Raw genomic sequence first — 11,387 nt, 5'->3', positions numbered from 1 at the left:
CAAATGAAAAAGTAACACGAGTAATCAGTTTAGATGCAAAACACAAAAACCATGCCAAAAAGTGAACACAGGAGGCGGAGATCCAATTACAAGAAGCTGAGGTGTACAGAGGCTGTGGGTTGATACAAATTTGAAAATTTGCCATCCACTTTCCAAAGAATAACAATCCACGTGTTACAGAGCTCTTGTTCATACACAAGATGAATCATAAATGTACGATACTTCACCTTTTAGTAGTTAAATCTGTTTATTTGAATACTTGCCAATTATCACATTTCAATACAAAAGTTAAACTACAAATAGAACTCAGTGCGTTTTGTTATTCAATAGATGAGACCAACATTTCACTGATCAATTGAAACAAGTTCCACATTATTTTTGCACCTAAACTATCTCCCTGAAAACGTGTACAAATGTCGACACACAGCACAGTCACATCTACTTAACAATACCAAACACACGTGTCTTTTCCTAGGCTAGGCTAGAGTTTACTGAGACCCTTCACCTGTGCTTGCAAAAATGCAACGTGTGACAAGACAAGCCTAGCCCCAGTGTTGCTGTAACTACGGTATACGGTCTGGTTCCCAACCTCACAACGAGCAACAAGAAAGGGAATGAATCAGCTTTTTTACAAAACCAAGCTAACGTGAAGACTAAAATGATTCACTAATGTAGACAAATCCGACGACCAAAATTAGAAGCCATTGCTACGGGGCCATCCTGTTCGAATGCAGGCGGTGCGTGCTCATGAAATTCCTTCTTGACCAATAGGCAGTAGTCAATTGCCAAAGTGTGCACGTGCGATCAGGTTGGGAGAGCTGCTTGAGTGTAAATGGCCCCCCGGAATGGCATCTCATCCGATTTGTCTATACTAATTAGCTTTAAAAAAGAGTGAAACCGTTTTAAAATACAGAAGGGACAAGCATAGTGATAACACATAACTTGTGTATAGCTTTAGTTGAAAATGAATGCACAGCTTTGTACTTTCATTGTGTCCCTGAAATTTTGTGAATACAGTGAAGTTGCCAAAATAGCAGAAAGTCCCAAAGAGTTGTTTACTGTTAAACACACTTAATCTTGCGTCAGTTTATCTAGACTTTATTCATACAAGTGCAAAAAAACCTGGAAGGTGTACTGTATAAGGATAAAAATTGGTTGTTACTATTGAAAAATACTCTTGTGCAGAGGGGGCAGTGATGGTCAATGTCTGGCCTGAAAAATTATTACAAATTACACCATTTGTATGCTTTCATTATTTATGGTCTTTTATTTGGGGGGGGGTGGGTTCTATTCCTTACCAACATGCCAATATCGGGGAGTTTGGTTTTTTTTTTCCAATTTCAGGATTTTTCAAACAACCTATTTAAAAAATCCAGAAATCCTGAGCTTACCTTTATGATATTTTAATGCGTAACGGTTATTATAGAACACGAGAAATTGGCCATTTTAAGGGGTGTCTTTGAGCAATCAGACTCTTCACTACTGTGAGGGCATGATCAAACCCTTGGGTGATTATTTCATGAACGTTTCATTTTCTTCCAATTTTACCCCTGTCATGTATGCCCAATGGCACTTGGGTTAGCTGGATTAATGTAAGACATGTAATAACAGTTTTAATTTGGCGATGCATGAAAAATATGCCAAGTCATCAAGTGACAATGCATGTGCATATTATCTGTGGCATTTCAAGAGGACTGATATCTTAAGAGGTCTTGGGACTACTGATTTTGAAAGATCTGAACTTTGGACTATTGCAATCACACAGAAAAGTCACAGATTCTCTCGGCACTAGATTAGAAAAAAGTGGACAACTGATGTCTTTGAGCCTATGGTGTAATCAGGCTCTTTTTTGGGGGGAGGGGGCAACTGCCCCCTTGGCTATGTAGCCACGCTCCTCGGAGGTGGGTGGGGGGGAGTTCCATGGGCTAAACCACTGTTTTGGGTTTTTCCCTCATATTATATGCTGTTATTGTCATGATAAGGTTTTAATTATGTAATGGCTCAATCTACTAGACCAGCTCACCTGCAATTCTGAAAAAGGGGAACAAAGTTGAGTAGGGTCCATGTCTTAAAAATAGGCACAATATTTGACTGTATAAATTGCCAGTTGATTTGAATTTGGGATTTACTAACAGATATTTAGTATCTTCACGACCAGAGCAAACTTATAACCATACCAAACAGAAAATAATATTGAACTTTAACCACTTCATGCCAGGGCATTTTTCAATGTTGATGATGCTGGGCCGGCATAATTATCATTTTTTCTGTTTTCAAAATTCTTCAAGAATTCATCATTTCATTTAACGGACGTTTATAGCCGCACCAAGTAATCTTTAGGCACTACTCTAAGTTGACAGGTGACCTTCATTGACGCCCGAGTATTTCAGCCAGGCCTGCAGCCTTGTAAACAGAGCCCAGATTGTGCGGTGTTAATGTAACTTTCTTTTGTTCACGAACCTGGCTCAGTGCACTGCTGACCTCTTTGGCCAGATTAGCATGCAGTGGTGCTGTGTGGCTCATCGCTGCGGTGGTGGAGCACTTTTGTCCCCGGTGGTAATCCACTCGTGCTAAATGCCCTAAAACCTGGTATACGGTTTCAAAACAAGGCTGGATTATCACCATTTTTGAGAGTGAAAAATGCCGCTAATGCCCAGCAGCCTGGTCTTTTGTTGGGAGTACGGTCTTTTGTTACAGGGCCCTGTTTCCTTTGTACGAGTTCGGAGACCCCGTTCACACATATAGAGCATACGTCTCCGATTCCGGTGTCCCCGGCAGGAAGTGGTTAATGCTGAAGCTGACCATAATCACTGAAAGTTATGCCAACATTTTGGGACAAGAAAACATGGTACCGATGTAACTCACGATTTCTTACTGACAATACAATGTACAAGCATTGTTTGAAAGGGGCAGGCTTCTTTCTATCCTCTCTTAAGTAAAACAGCATCTGTTTGTCTGAATACCACATACTACCCGATAAAAATTCCCTCCAGTCGTATTAACAACACAGGTAATCACCTATGGTCTTTTCTTGACACACCCAACGGACACACAAAACAGATACAACTTGTTGACACTCTGATTTATACACCGTGTCCTACACTGTCTCCAAGACAGCTCATCTAGACGTGAAAGGTTTCAGGTTCTCAGTTTGATCTCAAATACATGCAGTTTGGAACAGGAATGAATCTTGAAGGGATCATGTTGCAGGAGATTTTCAAAGATGGTAGACACTTAGCAATAGTCAGTTAAGTTAGTAACATTGTTCCCTACTTACTAGTTTATTTACTTGTCCTTAACTGAGGTTTTACGTGTCTACAAGTGCAAAATATATATACATCTCCTTGAAAAAAGAAAACAATTAATATGCAGAACTGGATTAAAATTCAATCAGCATTTTTAAAGATTTGATCAGGCCTCACAGTCATCGGATCTCTTGTCTTCCAACCCTTCAGTGCAAGGTCAAGGGTCAAAGGTCAGCCTATAAGATGCAAAATTCCCAACAGAAACCACACAGATAATCCAACGAGTTCAGCTTCATATTGAATTCACACAACACATACTTTTTTCAGTAGAACATGATTTGATTTCCTTTGTTCAGTTTTACTCTAATATTCAAATGAAGATATCAAAGAACCAAGTGCTCCATGTTTACTAACGACACCTGAGAATTTCATCTGGTGGTATTCATGGTATGTTTATGTTTCCTATCCTCTTTTTGAAATTAATATATCATTAGTTTGTTACTCCTTCACACTGTCTAGCCTAGGTACTCCTTTAAGCTTGGCTAAAGTCCACCCAATAGTAGAACAGTTTTTGTACGTTACGTGGCTAAGACTTGTGTTTTCTCTTCGGTTGGGGACATAAATGCCACGACCAACAAGTACATCAATTACTGTCGTTTATCATTTTGTGTCTTAAAAAACAGAAGTATGCAACGCTTTAAGCACTGCCCTAAATAAAACATGCAAGTTAAAAAAAATCTGAGTAAAAACTACAAACTTTACAGAAATTAGAATTTGTCATTTGTCATGCTTTTGTACAGGTGCGTCCAACAAAACTGAGGGTTACATTGCTCAGAATGGTATGGACTGTCAGCATGCATTTTTAATCTGAAGATTACGGATAGGCCATTTCCACATTTACAGATAAAAAAACATGCGTTGCTATGGCAATGGAACGCTGGTAATAATATCGTGGTTACTTACGCATCTGGCTCGTGAAATTACGATTAAACACAAAAATACGAAGGTGGTACAGGCTTCTATGTATAATCTGGCTATTACTCCATTATATACAGTTTTATTGTACATAAGTCCTCACTTTTAAACAGGCATTTGTCCAATCTCCACCGACAAGTTTGGACAATATTTCAATTTTCTACTTGCAGCAGCAGGAACAATTTACATTTGCAGCAACAGGGGAAGAGTAATACATCTTTGGGCTCAGTGCCAAACTAGTTCAACTTACATGCAGTGAATAAGTCAATATGCAAACAAATCCAACGGACAAGGTCTCTAACAAGAGCCTGTCCTTGCCCCGATTTGCTTCCTTTTAAATCTACTAATACTAAATACGAGCTACATTTTCTTTACATGATCACTTCTTCCTAGTTTTTCCCAGATTCAGTAATGCTGAAATAGTATTCAACTTCAAGAGGTTTTAATCAACTTGTGCTTTTATCCATCACGATCAACTTGTATGCCATCAAATCCTGCCAGGAACTGAAACTGTGCTTACTTTTTGTACCCAAGGTCTTTTTTTACGAGAAGTCTTTTTGCGCTCATCAAAAGGTGTTTGATCAACGTCAGTCAAAACAAAAATGCAAGTTCCCTGGGGTTTAAAATTGCATACGGTCTCTGTAAAGCTTATGTCACACCATAAACATGTGCGCAATACAAACACTGGAATATTTGCATTGAATTGTTCCGCACAATCACACCCAAAAATGCACACACGCTGCCAGACACTTGATCGTTGCTTCTTTTGCCAAGCCATGTCACTTTTGATTTGCCACAAACAATTTGAAGATGCCTGTTGTCTTGAAGCATGTAGCTTATTTGAATGCAGCTAGCATGATAAAAACACCATACTATATTAGCAACATGATAACAGGTAGACAATCTTGGTCAAATCTAACAGTACAGAGAAAAAACTTTGTCGCAAGACTTTGGTCATATTTCTGCTTCCGAAAGACCCACCACCAAACTTGTCTTCATAATATACTTCAGAACACAAACCAGAGTCAACATTCCACTCCCTAATGTACCATATTATGGTCGAGTGCATGCATGAAATGTGGTACCACCAATGCCAAATGTAAACCACACCAATGACACATGTTCCTGCTTTTGCCGCATTTTTCTCAAACTTCTCAAACAATTTTTTCACACAGCTGTTTTTTTTCTGTTTCTTCTCCCCCTTTGCCAAATATATTTTAGCAAGTACACTGACGGCATAAATTGCATGAAAATGAGGTCACAGAGGTTAAAACTCTCACAGACAGATACATTTTCTTAATACACTGATTATATTTCAATTTGTTGGGTTTCATAGATGACTACAAGTTTTGTTTTTAATATGGTGAGGTAGATTTTTGTCCATCCCTGTGTGGTTCAATCTTTTTCGTTGTACCTGAAGAGATTGTGTTTTCTTTATACCAACTGGTTTTAAACAGTGCTGCTTGACAATACAACATTTTGCTCCATTGTACATGCTTTTTTTGACCGACACATGTATAAAATCTCAGCAGGCAGGTAGTTTTCAACATTTTCACGCGTGCATCGCCGTTCGAAAAAAGTTTAAAGTTTTCTTAATCAGTCAGATCTTTGTTACAATTTCTTTAAAAGTTGCTGTGGGAAGTGATAAGCTCGGTTAGGGGCTCAGAGAGCCTGACAAGCAGGGAGAGAATAAAAGTGCTTGTGTAGTTCAGAAAACAATCTAGACTTGGGGTTTTCTCTGAAGTTGGTCTTGGGGTAAGCGCAACTCGTTTTTTTTTTCTGAATTTTTTTCCTTGATATTTTTCCCAACAATACATGAATCTCTTCCTGCCCGGTTGCTCCTACAGTCAAACTAAATTCTTCTTCACTTTTGTAATTGAAAATATACTTAAAAATTCCTAGAACTCGTAACATCTATTCATCATGGGGGGTTCTTTACAAACTCAGCTGCCATTTGTATTTCGTCTTTTTAGCTAAGAAAAAAATCAAGGAATTTCTCCTGGCTTTTTTTTTCACAAACAGAACAAAAACAACAGAAATCATATAGATCTTGAAAAAAAAAATAGTGGATGTTGGGTAAGATGGAGAAAAAGCTTGAGACAAAATAAGAAAAAAAAGATTATTTTTGAATTACTTAAATACAGCTGCTAAATATGTATACATAATTTGATTCAAGGTTTTTAGTGCTTCGGGAGGTGGCTAAATTACAAAGATAATTTCTGAACAAAACAGATATTTTGTGCTTCTTTGAAATTGTGCCATAACACTTGAAGGTGCCACATTAAGTGTCTTGAAGAGAACGAAGCATCCTGAGTCAAAATAATACTGCCACCAAGTATTGACCTCTCTGAGGTGTGGTGGACATGTTGGATCTTGTTCCTCACAGTATTACAGATACAAACCAATGAGACTGCACACAAGTACCAGTCTAAAAATTCCACAGACAGCCATGATGTTTTAATAATGAAAACCAACACTACTACCTAGATTGTGCTGACCACCTTAAGTTTGCGTTATATTTCTATATACAAAAAAAGCAATGATGCATACACTACTTCCTAACAGCATTATTTTCAGGGTTCCCATGGAAGAAAGAAAACAAAACCAAAAATCATGATTTTTTTTATTTCAAATCAATTCAATCAAATTTTTTGATTTCCCCCAATTTTTTTTTTCTACATGACCTTTTGATCATGATTAGGAGCAGGTACAGCAGGCATGTGGAAGCTGCAATCTTAGTCTCTGTGTTGTAGTCAAGACCTCTCAAGACCCCACATGACCAACACAAAACCTCAAGTCTGAATTCAAGCCACAAGCTATTCAAATGAACTGCAACAAAGGCAGTCCTTTATCATGCTTCCCCTTGTTACTTGTGACTTGTCTTGGGAACGGTCTTGAGCATGGTCTCGTGTCTGGTCTTGCAAATGGCCTTGTGATGGTCTTGACTACAGCGCTACTTAGCATACGGTCCACGGAAATATTCTAGGACTCTAGTTCCATCACTTTCGATGACAGGACAAATCCATACCACAGGAACCCTGCCAAATGTCAGGAGGTAGAAAATATCAACTTCAAATGTCGACTACATGTGAACCCGCTAAGAAATGTAGATGCCTGCGGCGAGGGACTTTCAGAGGGCACTGATGGTTTCAAGATGGGGGGAATACCAAGAAAAATAACCACAGGCTGTTTTTGTCTGCTTGGTCTATAATATGACGACAGAATCAGGCATGCTGCCGATAGGTGTCAATTTACAGCTTCCAAGGGGGTGGTGACACTTGTATCTAACGTTCACCTCCCTCTCCCCACTCAGACCACACCCCCACCCCTCCTTTGTTTCATACGTTCTCTGGTGTGGTCTCCACGTGTCGCATCCCCTGTAGCGGGATGCCGTTGGGGTTCAGCCTGCTGGGCATGAAGCCGCTGGGGACATGACCATTGGGGATGGCGCCGTTTGGCACGGCACCATTGGGGATTGCCCCATTGGGCACGTGGCCATTCAGTAGCTGACCGTTGGCTGAAGGGGAGCTGGCAGTGCTGGCCGTGCAGGGGGAGGCTGAAGGAGGTGGACCAGTGTGCGGACCTAATGACAAGAAAATCAGCTTACCATAATCACTGTTCAAACTTCACTTTGTCGGCCATCTATAACTTTCAAGTTTTCGATTACAAAGCTTACACTTGACAGTGGAACTGCCTTTTTTTAGGTTTAGTCGAGTCCATCCAAGGTCTCTAAACAAGTCCAGTCACCAGTTCTTTCATAGGACTAGTCATAAGTCACACTGTGAACAGTGACAAAGGAATGCTTAGGTCACACCTCATCTGAGTGTCTTGGGGCTAGGCTTAAAGACTGGATGATTTGTGGATGGACTCCTCAGTAACACTGCTGCCAGCAATATTGGCTTACTCAAAGATGGAGATCTAGACTGATAACTGCGAGGGCATTGGTTCAAATCCCTGCTAGGCAAGCTTGGACAGATATTGCCTTACGGGGTAATGATCGTGGTGAGAACAAATCCCGGCTGTCCAAGAAATGATCCCATGATGATCCCATGATGCAATTTCTCGTTCACTGAATAAATCCCTCAACTTCTTGCCACAGCCAGTGTGCATTTTTCAACAGCCTTACCAGTGTGTATGTGTATGAACCACAGAGCTCCCATCAACACCATCCCCATGACAAAGGAGGCGATGGCTATGGCTGCAGCTGGGCCTGTGCCTAGTCCTTCACCTGGAGACAGGGAACAAGACCCCACATGCATCACAGTTAACATCAGCAAACGGTAGGGTGTCTTGCGTGGTTTACCAGTATTCAGGACAGGTACTTGGACTACTAGAAGTAGTCAGGAATTTTCAAATCTCAGTTTTTTCGGTCACTGGCTTTTAGCTTCAGATTAGAGCCGAGTCCCCTCAGTTAAAATCCACAAAACTCACAGCAACTCTGAAACTTCGGCAACATAAAAATCCAATCTCTACTCTCTCTGGTATTCCTCTTTTAACAGACTGCCATCAATGGCCTGTTTTCTTTCTGTTCATGAAGTGTGCACTTATGTTGTTTTTTTAATAGTTTAATGTTTCAGAAATCAAGCACATCTACCTTCACAATCTTTGTTTTCATCATCCTTGGCCACTTCAGGTTCTGAAAGTAACATGTTCACACATATTAAGAATTTGACAAAGACATATGAAGGTGGATTAAAAATGAAATAGATACAGAAATGCAATTCAACGTTTATGTGCACTTTGGACGGAAAACGTCTCTGTTAAACAGGGAGTAAAATGAAAAATGCTAGTAAGTATACAATAAGTTGTTACAGGCTTATCTCAAAAATAAGCCCAGGTAAATGATTTTTCCTTCCCCTGGATAAACAATCAAATAAGAGATCTTGAGGTCCTTTATCCCCCCCCCCGGAGATGCCAAGTGCCCCACCAAAGGGAGTAATATGATTATGGATGAGGCCTTCAAATTATGGATCAGAATTATCTTATGGGGGAAGCAAGGGTGACGGTGAAAGAAAACTGGTATCAGACTGGTGACAGTTCGAATCAGTAATCGCTATTAACTCTGGTTGGATGAGCAACTACCACCCTGTTTGAATGAAAAAGGATGAGATGGAAATTAAACCAAGTCTCTGGGTTCCTTCAGTTCTACCCTACCTCAGCCTAAAGTCTTGAACAGTGTTGCTCTAGTCAAACGAGGCTGGAGGCCAAGTTTGTCTTTTCAAGAGGTATTTCAAGTGTACTTGTAGCTTACCTGGTTTTAAATTTGCTCTACTGTAGAGGAAATCAACTATGTTGGATCTAAAGTTGTACGGTCCAAGGTACAAATTCTGAGTGGGAAAGTTGGGTACTTGACCGGTCACCTTGTTGATGTCAAGGCAACCCGTTTGTGGATTCATGATATGATCACACTGTATCACAGAAACAAAGGAGAGAAAACAAGGTAGGGCACAGGTGCAACACTTAATTAACTCACTCCAATGTCCATAATCCAAGAGTTGAAAGCGAGAAAGGCGATATGCTTTCGGTGCAAGTGTGAGACACTCAACAACTGAAAGCTCAACTTTGAAAAAAAAAAAAGGCCAGATATATTGGCTGACTTTTCAAATACAGAAACGCTCCATGTGTAGTGATTGTGAACGTCACATGTTGCATATTTATTAACCTGCTGTAATAAACCAAACCAAGCACGTCCATTGAGAGCAGTTACGAAGCCACTGCCCGTCATGTATAGTCCTGGTGTCATTTAAACCAGTACTGTCTGGGCAAGACTCATCAACCTGGGCTCTGCCTTGCTGGCTGAGAGTCATTTGTAGAACATGTGTACAATGTTTCTCACTGCGATCTCACAACTTACAACACACTATATTTCACGGCTCAGTGAACATTCAGGGTTTAAACCTGTAAGCCTCACCTATGAACACATAAGGATGCTAAAATCAACCATCCCCACTCTTGATAAACCATATATTTGTATACGGTTAAACACTGCATTCTCTAAGCTGACGACAGTTACATGTACATATGTAGGTGTGAATGGGCGTGGCTAGGGTGTGGTGTGGGTGTGGTGTGGGTGTGGCCCCCTTTTCTGCCTCCTGTCTTACCGGTGGTATTCCCCTCCTGCTACCTACTCCATCCTTGAAACACACCCCCAGTTCACAATGGATGTAGGTCCTGGCTTCCGAGTTCCATTGCAGGTAAGGCACCACAAAGCTGAATCGCCTGGACTGACTGGTGGAGGACACATCCTGGTGGAATATCAACGACTCATCTTTGGCACAACTGTAAGAACGTAAACCCACAAAATGAGATAAAACATCACCATTTCAACCTTCAGCGTTAAAAGTAAGCTACGCAGATCTCACTGTAACTTCCATTAAACTTCATAATGAAAAAACGAGCACAGGATGATGTTGATACATGTACGTGTGCCTTAATTTAGAGTAAAGAGGATATTCCACTATAGAGGCTTTACGTGGTAGCCATCTTGCAGGGCAGTTCTTTTGTTCCACAGGGTAACCTCCTTTGTGCATACCCTGTGGAACAGAAGCACTGGCCTGCAAGATGGCAGCCATGCAAACCCCCAACACTGTTTTAATACAATAATTTCATACTCCCCAGGGAGTTGCGATAAATTTGAGACCTGGAGAGCACTAAGGTAGGGCTTCATTGTTCACTTCAATCTCTTTTTAGTGTCAATTTATAGATCACATCTAAACTGGATAGTACAAATCTGACTAAATGATCGAGCATACAAAGAGACACCTGCACAACCATGTGCCAAAAAAATGAATGAGTCTATCGCTGATTACATGTTGTGTTGCAAAATAATACGATATCAGAGTTTTTATAAGGCAATGGTAACAATATATATGTCATTCAAAAGCACTAATGTACAGTAAAATCTCAATAAGTCGAAGCTCAGGGGAATGGATGAAAAGTTTGAGTTATCCGACATTTGAGTTATCGAAGGTTACTCGCTTCAGTGCACATGCAACCTTACTGGCTTACGGCAGTTGGCCTGCAAGCTGAGTCGAACACAAAGTGGATTTTAAGCTATCCTTACTGTGCAAGATTTCCTCAAACATCATCATTGAACATGTTTTTATGTGGTACATTAATAAACAATAAACCAATGAAGTTAAATACCGGTACCTGTGTCAACGTCTT

The 11,387-nt window shown here is 40.3% G+C and overlaps 1 protein-coding gene across 3 annotated transcripts in view; it reads right to left on the bottom strand.

The window, feature by feature from the left end:
- Positions 1-222: 222 nt before the first annotated feature.
- Positions 223-11,387, bottom strand: part of tgfbr3 (transforming growth factor beta receptor 3) — a 42,464-nt gene continuing 31,299 nt past the window's right edge. For all 3 annotated transcript variants that reach the window (XM_087143445.1, XM_022229427.2, XM_022229430.2), the window contains 5 exons: positions 10,322-10,499; positions 9,472-9,628; positions 8,815-8,856; positions 8,347-8,448; positions 223-7,803 (listed from right to left, as the gene is read on the bottom strand). In XM_087143445.1, the coding sequence (XP_086999571.1) occupies positions 7,559-7,803; positions 8,347-8,448; positions 8,815-8,856; positions 9,472-9,628; positions 10,322-10,499 (724 nt within the window). In that variant the 3' untranslated portion in view covers positions 223-7,558. The remainder of the gene's footprint in view (positions 7,804-8,346; positions 8,449-8,814; positions 8,857-9,471; positions 9,629-10,321; positions 10,500-11,387) is intronic.

Source organism: Acanthaster planci, linkage group LG11, assembly GCF_054643075.1.
Source record: "Acanthaster planci isolate LZ-2023a linkage group LG11, COTS_SCS, whole genome shotgun sequence".
Taxonomy (NCBI): domain Eukaryota; kingdom Metazoa; phylum Echinodermata; class Asteroidea; order Valvatida; family Acanthasteridae; genus Acanthaster; species Acanthaster planci.
This window is presented reverse-complemented; position numbering and strand designations above follow the sequence as displayed.